The sequence below is a fragment of the Bubalus kerabau genome, chromosome 9 (genome assembly GCF_029407905.1).
Source record: "Bubalus kerabau isolate K-KA32 ecotype Philippines breed swamp buffalo chromosome 9, PCC_UOA_SB_1v2, whole genome shotgun sequence".
Taxonomy (NCBI): domain Eukaryota; kingdom Metazoa; phylum Chordata; class Mammalia; order Artiodactyla; family Bovidae; genus Bubalus; species Bubalus kerabau.
Window position 1 is genome coordinate 26,620,041 of NC_073632.1, and position 26,077 is coordinate 26,646,117.

The 26,077-nt window shown below is 41.4% G+C and overlaps 1 protein-coding gene across 9 annotated transcripts in view; it reads right to left on the minus strand.

Annotated features, from left to right (window-relative positions):
* HMGN3 (high mobility group nucleosomal binding domain 3) overlaps positions 1–26,077 on the minus strand; it is a 36,500-nt gene that overhangs the window by 4,470 nt on the left and 5,953 nt on the right. For 8 of the 9 annotated variants that reach the window (XR_008698004.1, XM_055534858.1, XM_055534855.1 and 5 more), the window contains exons 2-3: positions 8,101–8,151; positions 2,165–2,194 (exon numbers count right to left, since the gene is read on the minus strand). Coding sequence is in view for 8 of the 9 variants with exons in the window: in XM_055534858.1 (XP_055390833.1) it covers positions 2,165–2,194; positions 8,101–8,151 (81 nt within the window). In the remaining variant the exon portion in view is untranslated. The remainder of the gene's footprint in view (positions 1–2,164; positions 2,195–8,100; positions 8,152–26,077) is intronic. The other variant, XM_055534857.1, reaches the window with a different exon arrangement.

The window sequence follows — 26,077 nt, forward strand, 5'->3', positions numbered from 1 at the left end:
TAAACCTGTGGTTTTTCTAAAGCTATCTTAGGGCAAATATTTCTCTCGCTCATGGAGCTAGGAAAAAATTATACCTCTCTCCTGGAGCATGTTTTTTAAATAGAAAACACTGCCCAGAGTACCTCCTCCACCCCTACCCCCACCCCATCCCCTCCCCCCCCATGGAGAAAAACACGTTTCCCCAGTGCCTCCAGATGTCCAGGACCATGCCGAATCTGGCCCTTTCCATCAAGGTCATAAACTGAAATTATAATCACTTCAATTCCGGAAGACTGGTCGTTGGACATAACCTCTCAAATAAGAAAAGGAAATTGAGCTTGAAAAGCAGGGGCTGTTATCCTTAATCTTCTGACCACCATAAATTTGCTCCCCAAATATATCAGCTTGCATAGCTCCTAAAATTTCAGGATATAAAACATTTTACTTCAGGCTTTGGTACACTGTACTAACATGTCCTTGTTTTCTCAATTTACAGCAAGACGGACCTCTTCCCCCTAAACTCAGTATTGGTGTTTCAATGGGACAGGAAATGGTGATGTTTTTGTAGTCTGTAATCCCACCGGCTTCCGAGGCTCTGCGTCAGCACCGCGGACCATACTGTCAGTGGAAGATATTATATTGCTGGACCCTGGTGCTCAAGAGAGGCCTTGTTTTATATTTTGGTTTTTGACTTAAAGGTCTGCCCCTCACTGATAGGCTAGATATCCATGCAATACAATGGCTTTCAGCATAATCTACAGGAAAATCTAAAAGAGTTAAGACATAGCTTTTCAACCACAGTGAAAATCACACCACCGGACAAGCGTAACATCTTTTGTGTTGGTGTATTGTGTTGGTATTGTAGCAAAATCTGGATTAACTATGTACACACACAAACACACCTCCCAGGTCTTAACCTTCCAGGTGACTCTGATGCTGCTTCTTAGGTTGGGCCTCATGTGGCCCTAGTGGTGAAGAACCTGCCTACCAATGCAGGAGACACAGGAGACGTGATCCTTGGGTCAGGAAGATCCCTTGGAGAAGAAAATGGCAACCTACTCCAGTGTTCTTGTCTGGAGCACCCATGGACAGAGGAGCCTGGAGGGCTGCAGTCCATGGGGGTCGCAAAGAGTCAGACACACCTGAAGTGACTTAGCACGCACACATGTGGAACACTGGCTCAACCCAACCTAAACCTATACTTCCGAACTTGAGAATGGTTCCAATACCTTTTTCTTTCCTTTTCTTTTAAATTTGTGAAACAAGTTTAGTGAAAATATATTGAGAAGAAAAAACAGAAACTGATATATATTTTTTTAATGTGTGAAGTTTCCAATATCCATTTTGGCTTGGATTCCCTGCATTGTGCCAGGCACAGGTGTGGGCTGAGAAGAGAGCCAGGCTCCCTTGAAGGTCCCAGTGCCATCCAGAATGGGCTGTGAGCCAAGAGGTCAAAGCCTTTCCCCCTGCATCTCAGTGGGCAGTGCACGTCCCCCTCCAGAGAGCTGGGCTGATCGGTCTTGGCAGGAGGAGGCCGGGCACACGAACAGGCTGGGTGGAAGGAGCACCGGATTCAGCCAGGAGCACGGTGGGGTGAGGAGGGCTGGGGTACAGTCTTGTAAGGCTTGATCACTGCCCATCCCAGCTTCAATGCTCTTAACCCACGACCCTTCCCTGGGCTTGGCCCAGAGAGGCAGACCCCAGGTGGCAGACTGGAAATGGTTCCTTTTTTTTTTTTAAAAGATTCTCTGCTTCTGAGGTGAGGCTACAGCCTATGGATTCAGAGGACTTCCAGAACATTCTGACTAAGGTATGGATTTTCTCTTTCTCATAGAGAGAGAATCAAGACTTCTTGTCTCCTTTGGTACATCAGGTGTAGAATAGGAGATGAGGGCTTTGCTAATAACATCACTCTTCACTGCACGGCTCCAGCCATATCAAACAACTTCCTGGGCTTCGTATGCTTGCTCGCTGGGCTGGCCACCTTTCTTCACCAGCGTATCTGATGAAGTGAATTGCTTGGCAACACTTGTCAAACCTGCTCGAAATTCTGACCCAGGTAATTTCCAAAAAGGAAATTAAACAAAGCTCAAGGGAAACACCACCTTAGTCTTCCTTCTGCTGCTGTGGCTAGGAGGAGCGTGTGTTCGTAAGAGTTAACAACAGTGGGGCCCAAAGTACTCACCGCTGACAACCTGGCAGACCGTCTGGTGGGCTACAAAGGAAAAGAAACACAAAACATAATTCTTCGTGATTTTGCACAATCAAGCTGATTTTTTAAAAAGTTCATTCTTACTGTCTTATTTTGTTGACAGAATAGTACGCATGAGTCCCATTAATCCCCCACCTCAACCCCCGGTGAGCGCAGTTAAACATACCCCAAGTGCCCTGAGCACTGGAACATTCCAGAAGTGTCTGTAAAGAGGTGCAGGTGCAGTGTTAAAAGAAATGGCCTCTCGCAGGGGAGGGCGCCGTGGGCAAGGCCAGGAAGATGCGTTTAGGCTGCAACCCAAAGCACCATCTACTGTGTGATAAAATGGGCCGCAGGGGCACTGAGGCGCTATTTCAGAACCAGTCCAGTCTGACGCGCATTCCTCACAAACGGAACCGAAGCTTAAAAATTTACACAAAAAGAGACTTAAATAATTGTGCAGAAACCGAAATAGCAGGAGTCCCCTCCCTGGTTACTATGTTAGAAAAGAGAAGGACTACAAATCTTAGGCAGTTAACAACCACAGCTTCCTTTTACCTGTAACAAAATAAACACAATGATTGATCTATGAAATGCACATCGCTGAAAGATTTAAATAGAGTAAAAAGCTCTTTTCATTTGGAAGTTTACAAATTTAGAGAACCTGTTGAGATTAGAATTTTTCAAGGAAATCTTTTTCCTCAAGGATGGTGCAACTTCACAGCAAAGGAGATGGTAAAGAAAATTACTAAGAGCAGAAATGTTCTACATATTTCAGAAAAACACACATACAACTGGTACTCTGCTCCTCACCCGCCAAAGACAGAGCCTCAAGGGATTTCACTTTCTACAAGTACAACTTCCTTTCTTTGTAAGTGCTCCAGGAGCAAATACTCCTCCCGTTCTCTTCGGTCCATCTAGAACAGTGTACCACCTAACATATAGTAGATATGCAAGTATACTCGTAAAAAAAAAAAAAAAGGAACTCAAGCTTTTCTCTAATTTGCTGCCTTATGCGGACTCTGCCTCATGACAATAACTTAAAGGTCTCAAATAATCTTTTTGACGGTCAGCGCACATGATCAGCAGGAACCTGGCTCACAATTCCAAGGAATCATGGAATTCTCAAGTCAGTCTGGGTGAGCTGGTCAAGGCCAAAGGGCCTTGGAGTGTTTCTTGCCATCTCCACATCGAAGAATTTTCTTGCTGAAAATAGCCAGAGGAAGCTAAAGCTGTCTTTCTTTAAACTACAGAAGGAAATGAAGGGCCAGAGCCTCCAGGAATAACTTTAACCCTGGGTTCGGGTGCACAGCTCAGAGCTGGACTTCAGGTGGGCGGGCAGAAGTGTCGAGTCAGGAGACTGTGCAGACACGTCGCTGCACAGGGTCAGGGGGTGCACAGCGCGACACACAGTGTGGGTCTTCCCTCCCGCCCCTTGTCTGTACCCCTTCTGCACGGAACCATCTTCTCTAGCACTTCTGTAGCTCTGACGCCTCGCGGGGGCCCTCAGCAAACACGGAAGTGACTGGACTGGGTGAGCAACAGACACGCACAGCAAGAGTGAACTCGCAGGGTGCGGTGCCAAGGCCACTAGTTACTTAGGATCCAGTTTGGAGCCTTACAGGTTAACCATTATTTACAACTGCCTCCCTATCAACCAACGAGCTGTTCTGAGTAAGAGCTCATTGAAGGGAAGCCAGATCCTGTGAAAAATTCCCCAACTCAATGGTTCTCTGCTCCCTCCCTCTCCAGGCAAGAGGGGAACACACGAAGAGGCAGAGTGATGTCACACCCCCACCCCCACCCCGGGATTTCCAGAGGCATTCCAACAGAGCACTGGCCTGCCAGCTGTTGCCATCCAAATGACTCACTACCTTTTCATAATTCAGGTCCAGTACAAGAGTTTCAAAATAAAAAGCCTACAGAACGCATGCAAAACAAAGTCTGCCTTTCTAGGCTATCTAAATGGAGCCATATCTAAAAAGCATATATTTTACAGTAAAATGATTTTATGACTTCCTGCCTAAAATTTACCAGCTCTTCTATGTCAGGGAGGGGAAAAAAAAAAAAAAAACTTCTCTTAAATTTCTCTTAAATATTCTTCTCTTAAACCATCCTAAGAGATGCTCTTTCTCACTGCAGAGAGGGGAGGCTGAAACAAACTTTCGCTCACAGTCAGTAGAACTGACTTTGTACCAAGTGTGTATACCTTCCTGGAAAGTTTCATCACATTTCACAAATCTTCCTACAAATGACCGGACTGTATTTACTGGATATAAAATAGACCAGGCTGCTCTTCTCCCTTCTTTCAAACACTAGAATTCAAAGTATTCCTTTGAGACTCACATTGTGGGGCAGAACTACTATTTTAAAAAAAGATAAGATTTAAAATAAAAGGTAAGATTTAAGAAAAAAGAGAAGAATTTCTCTCAATAAACAAGGCTTTACTGTATAGCACAGGGAACTATATTTAATATCTTGTAATATAGTGGAAATAATTTTTAAAAAGAATATAGATGTATACATATATGTGTATCACCAAATCATTTTGTTATGTGCCTGAAACACAATATGGTAAATCAACTATACGTCAATTAAAAAAAAAAGTCTTTCCGTTTGTTGACTGTGAATCTGCAGGAAAAGTGGCCAAAAGAGCAGTTCTCAGGGGAAAAAAGGAAGGCTTTTAGAATGATTGGTCATTAAGAGTTATAGAAAAAACTTGAGGGTTTGTTACTGCGGTACACAGGTGCTGGACAAAATGGAATTATTCAGTAGGCATTGATTGATCACCTGATAAACTCCCTAGGCTAGACAAAATTATCTTGAGGGCTACTATGAAAGATACGGAGTCTTTAATGTCCTGCAAAAGCAACACAGAAGTCTGATCTCAATATGACAGAATTCCCTGGGAGAGCTAGAGACAAGCAGAATCACTGGACTTAGCTGAATACTGCTCAAAACATATACGCCATTCCAGTGGAACTCAGAAGTATATTTACTTTTATGAGACTTCTTAATGCTTCTGTGCTTCACCACGCACTTCCAAGCAAAGCCCACAAGTCAAGTTGCTTTTAACTTTCATAAACAAATGAAGAGCTAGGTTGAATTTCCCTTCTTTGCAGAATTGAGAAGTGGAGGAGGATGCATATTAGGGTCTTCACTGGAGGATGGAGAAGACAGAGAAAAGGCGCTGGGTGACCAGATTCTTTTTTTTTTTTGAGCCGTGACGTGTGGCATGTGGGATCTTATATAGCTTCCTGACCAGGGATTGAACCCAGGCCCCCTGCACTGGGAGTGCAGAGTCTTAACCACTGGACCACCACGAAGTCCCATGACCAGATTTACGATGACCCCAAAAGGGGCATGAGGACAGGGGATTTTGAGTCAGAAGACTCAGACGGCTTTCCTGGTGCTGCAACTGACAAGGTGTGACACCTGAAGGAAAAGTATGTTATTTCTCTGAGAACCTTTTCCGCTCTTGTTATATGGGGATAACAACTCGTGCCTCTGTTGACCAAAACAGTGCTGCTGCTGCTGCTGCTAAGTCGCTTCAGTCGTGTCCGACTCTGTGCAACCCCATGGACTGCAGCCTACCAGGCTTCTCTGTCCATGGGATTCTCCAGGCAAGAACACTGGAGTGGGCTGCCATTCCCTCTTCTTCATAGCAGATTTCTGATCATTTTATTTACTCTATCTTTCTCCCTTCTACAGTGGAAGCTCCATGAAGGCAGAGACTTTTGCTCCTTTGTTCACTATGCAATCTGCACAGCCTGGTGCATTCAAGTGTTCCATACGTCTTGTGGTTGCTTTGGTTGGAATGCTGTTGCTGTTGTTCAGTCGTTAAGTCAGTCGTGTCTGACTCTTCGCAACTCCCTGGACTCCAGCATATCGGGCTTCCCTATTCTTCACCATCTCCCAGAGTCTGCTCAAACTCATGTCCACTGAGTCAGTGATGCCATTCAGCCATCTCATCCTCTGTCACCCCCTTCCCCACCTGCCCTCAATCTCCCCCAGTATTAGGGTCTTTTCCAATGAGTCAGCTCTGTGCATGGCCAACTATCTCGATGGAAATCCCGAAGTGCTCTCTCCCCTTGTTCCAGGGTTAAATTAAGGGTCAGCTCAAACAATGGAGGTGAAAATCTGCCCAGTGTAATGACTGTAGCCTATCACTTTGGTCATTTGTTGTCTAGATACTATACTCTGCACTATGCCTTTCAAATACCAGAGAAGATTTTCAAAAGGGTATCCTCCTTTGTAACTGGTATTTATTGAATGTAGACTAAGCTAGGCACACACAGTGACATAACTAGAAAACCCCATCAATTCAGCAGGGAAAACCAATCAATATATGATCAAACAGTTCTTATCACAAAGCACTTCTAATTAACCAACCTTTTCACTTTTTAAACAATTGTGTTGGTGTCCTGAAGACAAATCATAAGTTTTAATCTGGTCCTGATTTAAAAGATAGGAAGAATCTTTTCTAGGAAAGATTTCTGATAGTAGTAAGATAATACATGCAATCAGAGAAAACATTAAAAATAATAATTTAAAAATATAAGTAATAAAAATTCTGAGGCTAAAAGAATATGCATAAGACAACTGTATGAGCAAAAATTTTGTTCATATATTCTACCAGCTTGCTTTTAGTGTTGAAAGGAGGGAGAAATTGTTTTCACTATCCATGATCTGTTGTACATAATGGTTTCTAGGTTTTCTGACAGATCAATTTAAACAGCAGTCCCCAAGGAGAAACCCAAATGCATTTGTGCCCAAACCTAAAAACATTAAGGCGTATTACACTTAGTCAACTGTCCTACAGATTACATTTCACCATTTTCCAGAAAACTCAAGCGCTGGAACTTCGGTATAACATTTTTTTGTTTGTTTCTACCCTTTGTTTAGTGACTTGACCTTAGATTGCCAGTTTTACCTCCCAAGCTCTGCTAGACACTGAAAACTGGGTAAATGCATGGGGGGACTCGGCTATACGCAGTTCTGTTTGTTCTGCTTTTGAATTATTTCTTTACAGATTCTGTTGAAGATTTTCCATTTGGCCGAACAAACTTCCTTTTACAAATCATGTGTAGGGGTTTTGCTCTCATGACAACCTCTGAATTATTAACACAATATGAGTCACCCAATCAAAGAATCTGTAACTAGATACTGTTTTCGTCTCTCTCATGACCCCTTTTAGTTTGTAAGTTCAAGGGTAAGAGCGGCAGTGTCCACGCTGTAAAGCTCTGTGCAGAGGGAACGGCTGTCGTCACAGTAACCATCTCATTTGCTACTTTTCTAGCTCGTCTCCTCTTAGAAGTTCATGATATTGCCATGGAAGGTCAAACGCAGGTATCTCTTCCAAGTTCCTAGCCTTTTGGAGTTTTCTGTATTTTCACACAGAGCTTCTTTGACTTATTATCTAATTATCCCAAACCCTAAGAATTTTCCTGGTTAAAAATAAAAAACCTTTAAAATTCTGACATTTTACACTTCTTTTGTAGTTTTTGACTTTTGAAGACGACCGCTTTTAGGCAAATATTCAGAACCCAAACGGTAATTTATAGTTCACTCACTGGAGTGGAGAATTTATTAAATCAACAGTCTTTCATTTCCTTACTGTGAAAGGCGGACTTTGTTCTCCTTGATGAATTTACCTATTATCTCACTCTTTGCCCAGGAGGAATTCTCAGTATCTGCTTTAACAGACAGCAGTACCCACAAGCAGAAACATAAACACAGTAAGTGGAAAACACCTCCTGAGTGCCCCCAACTGAAACCTGCCCAGGCCGGTGACACAGCCACACGTCTATCTCTGGTTTAGTAGTCTCAGCAATCCAGTTTAGAAGAGGAGTCATTCAGATGCAGACAATCGTAACAATACTAGAAGTTCCAGTTAATAATTAAATACAGGATGTCAAAGATACACTTACCTCCTGTTTAGTTACTTTGGATCCATCCTTCCCCTCTGTATTCTCTGGAGACTAAAAAGAAAATATTTGGGTGAATTGTATTTAAGTTGGAAAATGCATATTAAAAGACCACATAAGCCAATGATAATCTCCAGGGAAAAGAAAATTTGTAAAAGGATACGTTTTACACACACACACACACACACACACAAACACACACAGCATTTATCTGCATAACTGCTCTAATATTAAACCAGAATTGTTGCAAGAACTGATCTGAGCCCCTGTTCTCAATGTACATTCACTTGAAGCAATTTTCATTGATTTCTTTTGCCACCGGGGGAAAAGAATAGGGAGCCAATAGTCACTTTGTTCCCTAAGATGAGAGCAGGAAAGCCCAGGCCAAGCTCAAAACTTGTTATTTTCACCCCATACTCGCCTAGCTTTGATTCTAGCCCATTTCCTGATAAGACCTGACACATTTATCATGAATTCCCATTTTTCCATCAATAACTCCAGGGTCTCTCCCACACTCCCGGCCCCAGCGGAACGGCCCAGCACCCAGCCACCCTAGCTGATTTCTTTCCAGACTCTGATCCATCCCCCCGGGCAGCATCTGCCCACTCTTGTGATAGTTCAAACCTGACTCCTTTCCAGACTCCATAAATACACTTAGATTTATAGGGCAAATCAATTATGTCAATATATTTTTATTGGCTATACAATAAATAAGACGAAAACAATAATAATCAGAAAATTAAAACTATTTGACACAACACAGGAATAGAGTGGGCTTCCCAAGTGGCGCTAGTGGTAAAGAACCTGCCTCCCAGTGCAGGAGACTTAAGAGATGTGGGTTCAATCCCTGGGTGGGGAAGATCCCCTGCAGAAGGGAATGGCTATCCACTCCAGTATTCTTGCCTGGAGAATCCCATGGACAGAGGAGCCTAGCAGGCTACGGTCCATAGGGTCGCAAAGAGTTGGACACAACTGAAGTGACTCATCAGACAAGCACGCAGGAAGAGAGGAGTGGCTCAGACGGTAAAGAATCTGCTTGTAATGCAGGAGAACCAGATTTGATCCTTGGGTCAGGAAGATCTCCTGGAGAATGGAAGGGCTACCCACTTCAGTACTCTTGTCTGGAGAATTCCATGGACAGAGAAGCCTGGTGGGGCTACACTCCATAGGGTCACAAAGAGTCGGACACAACTGAGCAACTAACACACACACAAGGATAGAGTTCCCAGGACAAAAAAAATACAAATAGCAAACTGACATTTGATACAACGCATGGCTTAGGAACGGAGAAGGCAATGGCACCCCACTCCAGTATTCCTGCCTAGAAAATCCATGGACGGAGGAGCCTGGTGGGCTGCAGTCCATGGGGTGGCTAAGAGTCGGATATGACTGAGCGACTTCACTTTCACTTTTTACTTTCATGCATTGGAGAAGGACATGGCAACCCACTCCAGTGTTCTTGCCTGGAGAATCCCAGGGACGGGGAAGCCTGTTGGGCTGCTGTCTATGGGGTTGCACAGAGTCGGACACGACTGAAGCGACTTAGCAGCAGTAGCAGCATGGCTTAGGAAAAGAAAACAGCTATGTGGTAATGCCTAGTCTGATAAAATGAGAAAAACATTTAAATGCTCCTCAAACCCACTGTTTGCTGGTGTTAGTGACACTGTAAATCAATATATTTTCAAAGAACAATCTGGCAATATAAAAAAGACACAGAGGACTAATCATGTAATGACAGAGTAATTCTGATTTTGGAACCTGGAACCAAGACTCAGAGAAAGCAACAAGAAGCTTTGTAAAAATACCATTTTGTTTGTACTCTTTCTAATATGAAGTAACTGGAAACGACTCACGGGATCAGTAAATAACAGACAAATGTTTAGATAAACAATGTAATTATTAATGTTATAGGATTAAAAATAGTTAAGCTATGTGAACATATGGAAAGTCCACATAAAGCAAGATTAAATTTAAACACTTAGGTTACAGGAAAATCCCTGGCAGACCACTGGTTAGGACTCCACACTTTCACTGCTGAGGGGCTGAGTTCAATCTTGGGTAGGGGAACTAAGATCACGTGAGCTGCACAGTGCGGCCAAAAAATATTAATAAACACTTAGATTATAAAAGTAATATGTAAAAGTCAGGTCAGAAGCAGATAAAGTCTTTGAGAAAGACAAAAGCTTTTCTTCAATGCAAACAACACAGTAAGCCTCTTCTTCCCTGGGAGCTGCCCGTTACCCAGCCTACAGATTTCTCTCTCTTCAGAACCACCCAGATCCATGGAGTTCTCTCCTGTTTCCCCATCAAGCAACTATTTTCCCCCTCATCCATGGAATCCTCTCTATCATCCAGGAAAACAGAGCTTCTCTTTTCTCTCCCCACTCTCTGGCACAGGAATGTCTGGCTCATAGATCTTGTGCTGTATCAGGCGGCTGAGTTAGAGACAGAAAAATCTTAGAAAATCTAATAGGTGAGCCATTTGGCTTTGCCCATTTCCCCGGTTACCAATGTGACCCTTCTGGCCACAAACCAGACGCTGTGTTGTCTCAAGTGCTGGGCTCTCATTCTTACTTATCAGGCCACTCGGTAGATCTGATCTGGGCTACCCTCTACCTGTAACTGACAGGCTTTTAAAGAAGCAGCACACAGCTACTCCTTATTTGTTTTTTGGCCATGTGGGATGTTAAGTTTCTTGACCAGGGATTGAATCCACCCTCCCTGCAATGTAAGTGCGGAGTCTTAACCACTGGACTTCCAGGGAAGTCTCCACACAGCTTCTACTGACATTAAATGACATTAAAATTTTTTTTTTCTTAAACTGATATCATCCACAAATTTTTTTCCTTAAACTGATATTAACGACATTATGTTCAATATGCTTCCAGGCAGTGGATTTGTGACAGCAATATGACTGATCACTCTCTAAACTGACCTAATATTGTTCGTATGGGATGCAAATTATTGAAAAAGAGAAACTTGGAAACAACCCCCGCACCCCCCAAAAAAGGCAGGTATAACTGAATATGCTAATTCTTCCAGATGAATGAATGAGCCTAAGACTGGAGACGGCAAGAGAGACAACTGTAGAAAAGCTGGTTTCTCTGGCAACTACTCCACGAGATCACTCTATAAACAAGCACATAGCAAACTGGTAGGCAGGAACAACCCAAATGATCTTCACCCTGGGATCAGTGGGGTTCTGCCGCACACATGCAGGTCCAGACACCACTTCACTCTTGGCTCCCTAGCTCAGAGCTGTGTGATCTGGGACAGTGACCTGATCATGTGACTCCGTCTCTTTCTCTGATCAATGATAGTGAGACCTAACTCAAAGGGTCGTGTTTACAATCAAGTGAGATACTGGGGAGAGTATTTCATAGACTGAATGGCTATACAGACGTTATACAACAAAACATATAAGACCTTCAGTCAGTCAGTCAGTTCAGTTGCTTAGTTGTGTCCGACTCTGAGACCCCATGAATCGCAGCATGCCAGGCCTCCCTGTCCATCACCAACTCCTGGAGTTCACTCAAACTCACGTCCATCGAGTCGGTGATGCCATCCAGCCATCTCATCCTCTGTCATCCCCTTCTCCTCCTGCCCCCAACCCCTCCCAGCATCTGAGTCTTTTCCAATGAGTCAACTCTTCTCATGAGGTGGCCAAAGTACTGGAGTTTCAGCTTTAGCATCAGTCCTTCCAATGAACAACCAGGACTGATCTCCTTTAGGATGGACTGGTTGGATCTCCTTGCAGTCCAAGGGACTCTCAAGAGTCTTCTCCAACACCACAGTTCAAAAGCATCAATTCTTCAGTGCTCAGCTTTCTTCACAGTCCAACTCTCACATCCATACATGACCACGGGAAAAACCATAGCCTTGACTAGAAGGACCTTTATTGGCAAAGTAATGTCTCTGCTTTTCAATATGCTATCTAGGTTGGTCATAACTTTTCTTCCAAGGAGTAAGCATCTTTTAATTCCATGGCTGCAGTCACCATCTGCAGTGATTTTGGAGCCCCCCAAAATAAAGTCTGACACTGTTTCCCCATCTATTTCCCATCAAGTGATGGGACCGGATGCCATGATCTTAGTTTTCTAAATGTTGAGCTTTAAGCCTACTTTTTCACTCTCCTCTTTCACTTTCATCAAGAGGCTTTTGAGTTCCTTTTCACTTTCTGCCATAAGGGTGGTGTCATCTGCATATCTGAGGTTATTGATATTTCTCCTGGCAATCTTGATTCCAGCTTGTGTTTCTTCCAGCCCAGCGTTTCTCATGATGTACTCTGCATAGAAGTTAAATAAGCAGGGTGACAATATACAGCCTTGACGTACTCATTTTCCTATTTGGAATCAGTCTGTTGTTCCATGTCCAGTTCTAACTGTTGCTTCCTGATCTGCATATAGGTTTCTCAAGAGGTAGGTCAGGTGGTCTGGTATTCCCATCTCTTTCAGAATTTTCCACAGTTTATTGTGATCCACACAGTCAAAGGCTTTGTAGTAACAATTTTTATTTGAGTATAGAAGTAAAATAAAGAACCACCTTTTAATCCCGAAATTCTAGACTTCCATATTTGTGACTGAGCCGTATCTACTAAGGCAGATTTGTCTTATTGAGTCTGTAAATTATCAAATATGATATATTAAATTCAATAGAGCCTTGAGGTTTAATGCAATTCCTTACATCCAGATTTCCTGCAACCTTGTCATCTGCTTCTGTTACACAGAGTAACAGGTATACAATTTCAGAAAGACCTACCACCTTCAGACTGTCTTATCACACACTGCTAACACTTAGCCATGAGGCTGGAGAGAGCAGGAGGTCATGGTATAAAGGAATCAAAAGAGAAGCCTGAAGCTTTCATCCGAGATTTTGAGGACTAAAAATGAAGAAAAGGGAGAAATAAGGCTCGGGGGTGTACATAGATGATCTCAGATATACTTCAACCACCTTGTGAGCAGAAGGGAAGAATGAAGTGAGTGAGACAAGATGCGGGGGTTCCAAGGCAGACAGGTTCTTGCCCACTCCCCTAGACAGGGCTGCTGCTGCTGCTGCTAAGTCACTTCAGTTGTGTCCGACTTTGTGCGACCCCACAGACGGCAGGCCACCAAGCTCCCCTGTCCCTGGGATTCTCCTGGCAAGAACACTGGAGTGGGTTGCCATCGCCTTCTCCAATGCATGAAAGTGAAAAGTGAAAGTGAAGTTGCTCAGTCATGTCCGACTCTTTGCGACCCCATGCACTGCAGACTACCAGGCTCCTCTGCCCATGGGATTTTCCAGGCAAGAGTACTGGAGTGGGTTGCCATTGCCTTCTCTAGACAGGGCAGACTCACGCTAATCTAGTTTGAACGCAGAATGGCCAAGAAGGCAGAGAACCACGGTCTAACAAAAAAGATCTTCACATATCTGAGGCTCCTTCAGCATCCAAGTGGATGGGTGCTGAACTAAGAACCAGCAAGGGGTAGGGGACACATGTGGTGGCCTGATGGAAGGCACAGCGGGGATTCTGGGGGAGTCACTGGGTGGCAGATGGTGCAAGTCAGCAGGCAGCTGGATCACTGAACACCTGGTAACCCAATGGAAAAGGAGACTCACCCGAGAGCACAAACTGTGTATGGCAAAAATCAACAGGTAGTTGAACTTTTTAAAACTGCCAAGTTCTGAAAATGAAAGCAGGCTCCTTGAAATTAAAAAGAACTCAAAACGTAAAGTCTAGACCAGGTACAGCAGAAGAAATAATGAATTGTCATGGAGTGCTGAGGAACTAGCCTAGAATGCAACAAACAGCAACAAGGAGATAAACAGTATGAAAGAGAGGTTAGGAGACATGGTGGTTAACTGCAAGGATCCACATACGTTTAATAGACTTTCAGAAGCAGAGAACAGAGACACTGGTAGGAAGGCAAAGGCATAATGGGTGAGAATTTTCCCAAACTGAAGTCATGAGTCTCCAGACGAAAAACTCACACCAAGGAACAAACTGGAAACAAAACAAAGCAAACATATACAACGAGACATAATAAAACTACAGAAGGTCAAAGAAAATGAAAAGTCATTACAAGTTTCCAGAATTAAGAGATGGATTATTTTCAAAGAATTAACTTCTCACCAGAATCTGTAAACAGCAAACTCCAGAGAAATGTTCAGGAGTTGAGGAAAAGTGTCAGCCTAAAATTTTACACCCAGCTATCATTCAAGAGGAAAGGTAAAATGAAGATATGTCATAATATAAATACTAAGAGAGTTTACTGCCAACAGAGTCTTTCTTTCAATAAGGATCTAAAACTAAAGGATCAAATTCAGCAATAAGAAAAGAGAATTGAGATGAAAGAAAAACATATAAGAAAAAAGTATAAAATATATTGGCAAATCTATTAATTGTAGATACTAATCTATTTTGTGTGTGTTTAAAATATTTCAATAGAAGTCATAAACTAGTGTTGCCCTATAAAATTATAAAATGTAATTTTAGATTTTTGAATAGCCACATGAAGAAAGTAAAAAGACAAAGGTGAAACTAATTTTGATAATATATTTCATTTAGCTGAAGATACCTAAAACTTTATCATTTCAACATGCTATCAAGATTCAAATTATTAATCAGGTATGTGACAAATGTTCTTCACACTAAATCTTCAAATCTTGGCATGTATTTTACATTTACAGCACACTTCCACTCAAATGCCAAGTTTTCACTAGGAATCAGTTCAGTTCAGTTCAGTTCAGTCACTCAGTCATGTCCAACTCTTTGCGACCCCATGAACTGCAGCACGCCAGGCCTCCCTGTCCATCACCAACTCCCGGAGTTCACTCAAACCCATGTCCTTCGAGTCGGTGATACCATCCAGCCATCTCATCCTCTGTCGTCCCCTTTTCCTCCTGCCCCCAATCCCTCCCAGCATCAGAGTCTTTTCCAATGAGTCAACTCTTCACATCAGGTGGCCGAAGTACTGGAGCTTCAGCTTTAGCATCATTCTCTCCAAAGAACACCCAGGGCTGATCTCCTTCAGAATGGACTGGTTGGATCTCCTTGCAGTCCAAGGGACTCTCAAGAGTCTTCTCCAACACCACAGTTCAAAAGCATCAATTCTTCGGCGCTCATCCTTCTTCACAGTCCAACTCTCACATCCATACATGAGCACTGGAAAAACCACAGCCTCAACTAGATGAACCTTTGTTGGCAAAGTAATGTCTCTGCTTTTGAATATGCTGTCTAGGTTGGTCATAACTTTTCTTCCAAGGAGTAAGCGTCTTTTAATTTCACAGCTGCAGTCACCATCTGCAGTGATTTCGGAGCCCAAAAAGGAGCCCAAAAAAATAAAGTCTGACACTGTTTCCCCATCTATTTCCCATCAAGTGATGGGACCAGATGCCATGATCTTCGTTTTCTGAATGTTGAGCTTTAAGCCAACTTTTTCACTCTCCTCTTTCACTTTCATCAAGAAGCTTTTTAATTCCTCTTCACTTTCTGCCATAAGGGTGGTGTCATCTGCATATCTGAGGTTACTGATATTTCTCCCAGCAATCTTGATTCCAGCTTGTGCTTCTTCCAGCCCAGCGTTTCTCATGATGTACTCTGCATAGAAGTTAAATAAGCAGGGTAACAATATACAGCCTTGACGTACTCATTTTCCTATTTGGAATCAGTCTGTTGTTCCATGTCCAGTTCTAACTGTTGCTTCCTGACCTGCATATAGCTTTCTCAAGAGGCAGGTCAGGTGGTCTGGTATTCCCATCTCTTTCAGAATTTTCCACAGTTTATTGTGATCCACACAGTCAAAGGCTTTGGCATAGTCAATAAGGAATACCTGACCCATATTTAGAGGTCATAAACTTTACTGTATTTTCACATATCCAGGTTGTTGCAAACATGTCTAAAACCTTCTAATAACTGAATCGAATATCAGCTTTTAAATTTAAATTGATGAAATTAAAATTTTTAAACTTGGCTCATTCTTTCTCAGTGGCTAACAGCCACTGAGTAGTTAGTGGCTGCCATCCTGGGCGGCACAGGTCTAGACAATAACAACCATAAAAGATGAGAGGAGGGGGAACAGAGCATCCCCATCTTTCAGCATGGGAGGGTCCTGGTTTTGTTCTGGAGGATTATACAGACACAGAATCATTTTAGATCATACTAAAATAAAAATTTAAAGACAGGCATTATGTTTTTTAAGAAAATAAAAAGAATCTATACACTTAAAAAATCAGGAGGGGTGAAATAAAGCAAATTTTACAAATCAAAGACAGGAAAGAAAAGAGGAAAACACATGATAAATAGAAACCACAAAATAAGTCATTAGAAAAAGTCCACATATATTAGTTATCATAATATACCTAAACAAATTACACTCATTCATTTAATGTCAAATAACAAAAGAAATAGCATGCAATATGTGATTACTTGTAAATTTCAAAACATGCACAAATCAATATTTTGGATTTATATATAACATACACATCATGAACATCTAAAATCATGACCTGCAAACATATACAATCAATTCATGATCAAGGTTATCTTCAGGAAGGTTCACAAGGGAAGGGAACCAAGCGGGTGTTTTGAACTTAAACTTTATAACATTTTATTCTTAGAAAGATCTGAAGCAAAGAGGATAAAAAATGGTCAAATGTGTGAATTCTGAATGATGGGTAAATAGGCATGTTATATTATTTCCTGAATTTTTTTGTGTTTAAAACTCCCAAAGTATTACCAATATTCAGGGGGAAGAGGGGTGGAAGTAAAGCCCAGTTGGCAGTGCCACATCTCCTGCCAACACAAATTCCACAACTATTAGTGTTTCTTGTGTTTCTTACAAGTCTGGGCAGACACCACCTCTTCCTCTTCTGGCCAGAACATAATTCATAGTCATTTCATTTGTGCTGATATGAAGCAATCTGGAGTCGGGCAAGATGGGAAGCCAAGATCATTAGAAACACGAATTCAGAACTGTCCTCTTGAGCGGGCGTGGGAGGAGAGCTGGTGAAGAAAGCCAGAGTTCCTTCAGCAGCTGACCAACTTCACTGTCTCCACTCTCCCATCTTACAAAGATGCCAGAGTCCTGCATCTGAGGACACGAAAACACACCGAAGGGGACAAAATCGTACTTCCTTAAGACTGCAACAGGACGAGGAGTCCTTCTTGGGAAATGAAGGAAATGAAATTTGGAATTTTCATTCTGCAGACCATCCATAGGGATCAACAGAACAAATGCCCATGTATTGAGATTCTCGTTGAATAAATACCACTTTACTCAGGGGCTCTTACGGGGACCACTAGCCCAGCTTTCTCTCTCTAAACTCAGGAAGGTATCTGCAAAGATGAGAATCATTATGCCCCTCAATAGTTGCTTGGAAACAGCGCTGGATGGTCCTAGCCTCCAAATTTGTCACTTCTGAGAAAAATACTGAGGGTGTGGCAGGAAGCTGGGAAGTATAGTACCTCCTGGTGCCATCTTTTTCAGCTGCGGAAGAAAGACAAGAGCTTGGGATTCTTAGCAACGAGTGCTGGACCTTGTGTTAAAGTTCCAAATGGTCTTTACCAGTTAAGTGCAGGCTCTCGGAGTTTTCCTTCCAAGACATTAAGTGACAAGGGTTATTCTTTTCTAATTTAAGTGAATTCACTGAGATCTTAGAGTGTGTACACAATTCAAGTAACCATTAGCCAGCTGCCATAGAACAAATCCAGACTCAACTGCTGGATTATCTATGCTGATGCAGGAAAGTTAGGAGCAGATATAACACTGCAAATAAACAATCACTTCTTTTCATCTAGGGAATGTATTACTTTGAGTGGACTCTTATTCAACTTGCTGGTCAGTATGCTTAAATTAGTATCATTTCTCTTTTAAAATTAATTTTTAAACATTTTCTTTTAAAACTAATTTACATTTTCTGTTACAAATCTAAAGCTGGAGAAAATAAAGCACTCCAATAGTGAGCTGGTTAGCAGAGGACATTTAAGGACAAAAATCCAAATAACCCACCCGGAGAAAGACTGAAATGTGTCTATAACTAAGTTTTCACTCTTCTGCTAAAATTGACACATAATTAAATTATTTAAGGCAGCATTAATTTCCGTCCACAAATGAGGGCACTGTCCATGAAATTCTCATGAAGTTTTCCAAATAACACATATTTCTCTTAAACTCAAATATGCACATATTTGACATATGAAACAGACTCTGACAATTTTATTCAAAGCCATAAGGACCACTGTTTAACATCAGCATGGCAGTTTTTCATTCATTCTCTAAGTGTGTGTTTGAGATCTTCCAATATGGCCATTTCCTTCTCCAGATCTTCCCAACCCACAGATTGAACCTGGGGTCTCCTGCATTGTAGGCAGACGCTTACTGTCTGAGTCACCAGGGAAGTCCAGCCACCAGGGAAGTCCAATACTGCCTTGCTTGTTAAAATAACCCTTAAAAAATCCAGTATCTGGGAATGAGAGGTCACATGCAAATGACCTTCGTTAATAATGAAACCAATGTCAAATTTCTTTCTTACTTCCTCCTTGGCTTATGTCTATTAATTTCATCAACTTCTATAAACCCAAATAGCTTATTAAGGCCACGAGGCTAGTATGTCTTCCCAAAATAAAATCTTGTTGTTCACGATAAAAGTAATGGAGTAAGGACTCTGCTTTAAAAAGACTCTCGATGAACTGAAATAAACAGCAATTCTCTCTTTTCTGAGGGAAACTTTTAAGGAAAGTATCTCATGGATTCCATTACAAAAGATAGCTGAAGGCAAAGAAAAAGCTGTGTTTAAGTATGCTCAGCAAAATTTTCTTTGTATAAATGTACATAATTTAAAAATGGAAATATATCATTAATACGAAATAACTTAAAAATTTTACGCAGCTCTTTGGTCTGAGCTGCCTTTTTCAGGAGAGTCACCTCTTCCCATGTTGGGTGAATGGGATGGTGCAGGAAGCTCCTGGCTGAGGCTGGAAGCCTGACCCCAACCTGGCTTGTATCTTATGTCCCTGGGCCTGAGTTTCTTCATGAGGAAGACTAAGAGGCTGGATCCAAAGATTTCACTCCCCTGACTTAGTGAGATACTCGAATATATACTAATCACACTATGGAGTGTATATCACAGAGATGTCCAGTACTGAAGCCCTGGAAAGGGATACGAGAAGAGACCCAGAGCAACCATCATCATCTCAACAAACGTGGACTGTGTACTGCGCTCACGTGCAAGGCAGTGATCCAAATGAGTTAACTCTCCTTCACCACAATCCTGTGAGGTGGGTAAAAAGCATCATATCCATTGTATGAATGAGGAACTGAAGCCAGAGAGGTTTAGGTAACTTGCCCGAGACAACACAGCTGGTAATCTCGCTGGTAAGTGTAAGAGCTGGGATTCAGACCAGGGGGACGGGCTCAGAGTTCATCCTCTCATCCACTACAGGCTCTAAGTGCTTTCTTCTGGCTTTGCTAGATTCAAAACTGGGTGCATATCTGGGACTTTAGGGCAGCAGAAGGGTTCCAGTCTGGGAAGTATCTTAACCCGTAGACCTGAGCAAGCAGCACATAATATGTAATGGAGTGTTTCCTCCTCTGCCTCATTTGTGCTGCTGCTGCTGCTAAGTCACTTCAGTCATGTCCGACTCTGTGCAACCCCATAGACAGCAGCCCAACAGGCTCCCCCATCCCTGGGATTCTCCAGGCAAGAACACTGGAGTGGGTTGCCAGTTCCTTCTCCAATGCATGAAAGTGAAAAGTGAAAGTGAAGTCGCTCAGTCGTATCCAACTCTTAGCGACCCCACGGGCTGCAGCCTACCAGGCTCCTCCGTCCATGGGATTTTCCAGGCAAGAGTACTGGAGTGGGGTGCCATTGCCTTCTCCGCCCCATTTGTGAGCCTCAGAATAACATGGAGAAGGAAATGGCAACCCACTCCAGTACTCCTGCCTGGAAAATCCCATGGACGGAGGAGCCTGGTAGGCGACAGTCCATGGGGTAGCCAAGAGTCAGACATGGCTAAGCGACTTAACTTTTAGAATAACAAGAAACAATTTCCCATTAGAAATATAACATGTTATTGCTTCCAAGTTCTGGCTATTTGCAGTGAACAGTGGGGTGCATGTATCTTCCCAAATTACGGTTTTCTCTGGACATATGACCAAGAGTGGGACTGCCGGATCATATGGTAGCTCTGCTTTTAGTTTTTTAAGGAACTAAATGTCCATTTGAATGGATAAACATGTGGGGACTTCCCTAGTGGTCCAGTAGCTAAGATTCCTCTCTCCCAGGGCAGGCGGCCCAGATTTGATTCCTGGTCTGGGAACTAGATCCCACGCACTGCAACCAAGAGTTCACAAGCCCTAACTAGAAATCCTGCATGTCACAACTAAGACCCGCAGAGCCAAATAAATAAAGACTTAAGAAAAAGAAGATGTGGTACATAAATATACAATGGAATATTTCTCAACCATAAAAAGAATGAACAATGACACTTGCAGAAACATCGATAGAGATTATTACACTAAGTGAAATATCAGACAGAGAAAAATAGCGTATGACATCATTTATATGTGGAATCTGTAAAAATGATACAAATGAACTTATTTACAAAACAGAAACAGACTCAGAAACAAATTTACAGTAAACAAAGGGGAAAGGTGAGGGTGGGATGAATTAGGAGTTTGGGATTAACATATACACACTACTATATACATTAATAAAACAGATAATCAACAAGGACCTACTGTCTAGCACAAGGAACTTTATTCAATGTTTTGTAATAAGCTATATTAGAAAAGAATCTGAAAAAGAATAGATATATGTACATGTATACCTGAATCACCTTGCTGGATACCTGTAACTAACACAATATTGTGAATCAACTATACTGAAACATAACCTATACTGCAAATAAATAAATACAAATTTTAAAAAGACTAAACCTATAATAAAATAAAACTTAAGATAATTCTGAAAAAATGAAAATATTACATGTTGAGAGGCACATAAATTTACTATTCTAGGTTTTTAAAATGTTCATATACATGGCTACAAGTACTTTCATCTTACTATTAAAAGTAAAGACAAAACACCAAATCATTTCTATCATTTTCGTAGCACTTAATGTTTTTCTACGTACATTCAACTTGTTGCTGTATTTGATCATCTCAACAGCACTGACATACACAGGGACTGTCTCAATATTCCCATTTTACAGATGAAGAAAAGAGGCTCAAAGAGGTCAAGCGACTTTGCCCCATTAAAGAGTCGGGGAGACCACCCTAGATCCCAGTCTTTCAACTTTTACACCAGGGATTTTAGAGGGATGTTATCAAATCCTTTAATTTTCCTATTTGCTCAGATATGAATTTACTTCTACTAAATGGTAAACAAGTTATGATACTCCTTATATTTTTGCAAAATGAATTAAGCCGGCTCTGATGTGATGGACGTGTGACCATTAAAAGGGGGAACAGTAAAATTAAAAACTGTAAATAAAAGAAGAGATAAAGGAAAGCAATGAAAAGTAGACATAAAACATACAGTTCAGAAATGTATTCTACGGCATATATATGGAAGGTCAGAAGTCTTTCAAGCTTCACACTTAAGTCTTTGGTGTGTTAACCTCCCACATACACCAGGTCTAGGACTCACAGCAACTTCCCACAAAGTAGAATTTAACTAATTGTGTCCAGTATTGTAAAAAGCCACAGTTTATACGCAAAAAGAGAAAGATAGAAAAGAATAAAAAAAACCCACCTTTTAGGGTAAACTTTGTATTTATCTTTGGATGGGATCAAAATAATAAAGATATAATTTTAAAATAATGTCACTTCATACCTTTTAAAAATAACTTTTGTAATTATACATTAATCCGCTGGTAATCCAGAACTCTGAAATAAAAATCCGTTCTGTTCTAGGTCCAACAGGTTTTACAAGCTATGAGGCTTTTATTCTTTATTTGATGAGTTCCAAACACAAAAGCACCTGCTTGTTTTTTAAATCCAGTGCCTAAGCAATGGGGGCTTCATACATGTATTACAACCTGTCAATATTACTGTATAATATGCAAGTGTTCATGGGGTTCTCAGGTCTCTGAGACTCAGATTCCTCATCTGCAAAACTGGGCTAAAAATATATTCTACCATGTTGGGTTACTGGAGACATTAAATGAGATGGTGAATGCAAAGTTCTTAAACAGTCAATGGATGTTCCATATTGTGAGGCCAGTATTTTTTTTTTTAATTGTAGTATAGTTCTAAACTATACTTTGGAAAAGACCCTGATGCCCGGAAAGATTGAAGGCAGGAGGAGAAGGGGATGAGAGAGGATGAGATGGTTGGATGGCATCACCGACTCGATGGACATGGGTTTGAGCAAGCTCTGGGAGTTGGTGATGGACAGTGAAGTCTGGCGTGCTGCAGTCCATGGGGTCACAGAGTCGGACACGACTGAGGGACTGAACTGAAACTGATGCAAGTCTATCTACATGTTTCTGGGGACAGGTGATTATCCCTGTTACCTGAAATATAACAACAAAGACAATATATCTTGGAAATAGTAAATCCACCAGTTGATGGTGGAATTTGAGAAAATATGAAGTTTTAGACTTTCAATACTCGAAGATGCCAAAGCTTAGGGATGGAAACTTCACATAAATACCTTGTGTAGGAGCCTGCAGTCCATTAGTTCCTGAAATACCCAGAAGGCTTCATGATAATGGGCATCTTTCAGAAGCCAGAGGTCTGGACCCTGAGGGCAGCTTTAGGCTGCGATCACAGATAATAATGACTTGTGGAGTAACTTCCTCTGACTGGTGCCTAGGAGCAATGGCATCAGCCTATATCTTAATAAAGACAACATTTTAAACAGATGGACACACATATTTACATAGCTTGAGTCCTTCTTGTTTCATTCATTGGGCGCCTTTTTTTAAATACCTATCACTGACTCAATGGACATGAATTTAAGCAAACTCCAGGAGCTAGTGAAGGGCAGGGAAACCTGTCATGCTGCAGTCCATGGAGTCGCAAAGAGTCGGACACGACTTAGAAACTGAACAACGACCACCACCTGAGATTATTAGAAATGAACATGTATGGGAAGTACTGTGGCGTCACAGTTAGGCGCTAAATGCTTGAGGGCTGGGGTGGAATTCCTAGTTCTGTCACTTCCCCGCTGTGTGACCAGGGGAAATGCCTTCATCTGACTAAGTCCCCGTTTTCTCACTGTGTCTGGAGCTGAGACCAGCTGCAGGCTCCATGGTCTGGAAGCAGACCCGTCTCGGCCACCCCCTACCTCTGAAGATGTCATTGTGGAGAACACACCTGACCGGGTGCTTAGATGATTCAGGTTATTAATGCAAAGTGCTGGGAACAGTGCCTGAGTCATAGAAAGCTACCTAAATGTTATTTATTGTGGCTGTCAATATCATACTCTGTGAGACGAGGCCAGCCTTGCAGAACTGCAGGGAGAATAAAATGAAATAATATGAAATTACTCCATAATGCTTCTCACCCAGGTTTATTTCTAACAACTTCACATATTTTTATTTAAAAGAAGGTGCTTAATGACTACAAAGCACAAAGCTCAGCCAGGCATTCAATAAATGGCAGCTATTTAACTTTTAATGGTAATAAATATATGCATATGTTGTTACTGGTAAGTTTCTCTTGAAATATTAAATTTTGGAACCAATTTTGAGATTTAAAACCTTTTTTCTCTACTTCCCTACTTCTGATTATGCATATCATTTACTTTCTGTGACTGAACAAGCATTTGCTTTGGGCAGATCTAAATGGCCCTGTTTTCTGGATATGCCCACAAGATATAAAAATACTGGACTCAATAAACACCTTGACCAAGGACCAATACATGATTCGATTGAACTCTTCTAAGAAGGCAGTGAAATGCACAATAAATGAGCAGCCAGTGGGGGGAAAAATTCAACATTTTGATTTGGTTTGTTATCTTCAACACTGATTTTTAAATTACTCAGGAGACTAACATCGTATTTCAACACACTAGGTACTCTGAAAGCAGACAGCTTAAATGGTGTTTATGTCAGTCGCCATTTCCAAACTGTAACCTGCAGGAAAGTGGAATATATTTAAACTTGGTGTAAACAAAGGCAGTGGTTTAGGGGAAAAAAATATAGGAGAAGTGGATCACCTGATAACTGATTTGCCAAGGGAATTTTAATGTTATATGGCGATATTTTTAAGCATAATTTTTTCTGTGAGAAAAATCAACCATGTAAAAATGCACCAGATGAAAGCCTGTGTTCTCTTAAAAACACTACATTTGTTATCTGGTTGTTGAACACTGACTCCTATAATTGCAGTTAATTGGACATACAGGTGAGATCTATGTGCCACTGGTCCTCCTGTAAAATGAAAGCTTGGATTACTACAAGGCTATTATTTCATTGCAATTCTCTTAACAATTAAAAATTATCATTCAGTATCCTATGATAAACCACAATGGAAAAATAGATATATATATTTCTATGTGTAAAGACAGATATATGCACATAAAACTGAATCACTTTGCTATATAGCAGAAATTAACACAACACTGTAAATCAACTACACATTAATTAAAAAAAAAATACCTGTCTCGCAATATGGAACATCTACTGACTGTTTCACACATGCTGGCCCTGGGCTAAGAACTTTGCATTCATCATCTCATTTAATGTCTCCAATAACCCAACAAGGTAGAATATATTTTTAGCCCAGTTTTGCAGATGACGAATCTGAGTCTCAGACACCTGAGAGGCTTACAGAGTTAAGCAACCTACCCTAAAACATACAGCTAGTAAACAGTAAAGCCAGGTCAAACTGGACGATCTCTCCAACAAAGACATGAAGTAATTCAAGTTACTACTTTCTTTTTTGAAAATGATTCATTCAGGCACTCGTTCAACAGTTCTAGTACCTGTGCTAGGTGCTGTGGTGGGAATTAAAAAAAAGGCCAGAGCCATCAAACACTTCATGGTTAAGTGAAATTAGAAGGGCTACAAAATTAATTCAAAATTAGGTAATCAAATAATATATGTCAATTTAGAAACATGGTCCTCACCTTTTAAACATCAGAGGGTGGTTACAAGAAAAGCATGGGACCAGGAAGTCACAGAATCTTCACTAATGAGGGTACCTACTGTGCACAATCTAACCTCAACTGCTATTAATATAACAGGCCTTGAATTTACCTTTCTTCTACTTCAAAGAAAGCAAGATTTCACAGACCACCTCTATTAACAAACTAGCAATGATCCTCTTAAGATAAAGGAAAAAACAAAGTAACCCCCAACCCTTTTAACCAAACAACTTTTTGTCAGTTTTTTTTCTTTGGACATGCAGTCTGGCCAAACTTTTGAATGTTTAGAACTCATGGTTTTTCTTGTGGCTCATTATCATTTCTTGCCATGAATTATAAATACTGTCATATTTATATTACTTACCCTCTCAGACTGAAAGATCCTTAAAAACAAGGGCCTTTACTCATTCATTTCAGAAAGAGTTTGTAATGTCAATAATTCACTTACTTCCCCAAGGTGATGGTACTCTGCATTAACATGATGCTTGATAAATGTTTATTTCACATGAAGTGAGTGAAGGGCTGAATAAAATGTATAACCCTGACGTTTTGGAGCCTTTACTCAAATATAGGTTTCATGTAAGTATCAACTCAATTAAACTCAGCAAGTATTTATGGATGGCATACTACATGTTGGGCCCTTTCACATTCAGACTGGATAGCTCAAAATGGCATGCGTGCATGCTCAGTCGCTTCAGTCGTGTCTGACTCTTTCTGACCATATGGACTGTAACCTGCCAGTCTCTGTCCATGGGATTTTCCAGGCAAGAATACTGGAGTGGTTGCCATTTCCTCCTCCAGGATATCTTCCCAACCCAGGGATAGAACCCATGTCTCCTGCATCTCCTGCACTGCAGGCAGATTCTTTACCGCTGAGCCACCAGGGAAGCCCAAACCAATTTATAGA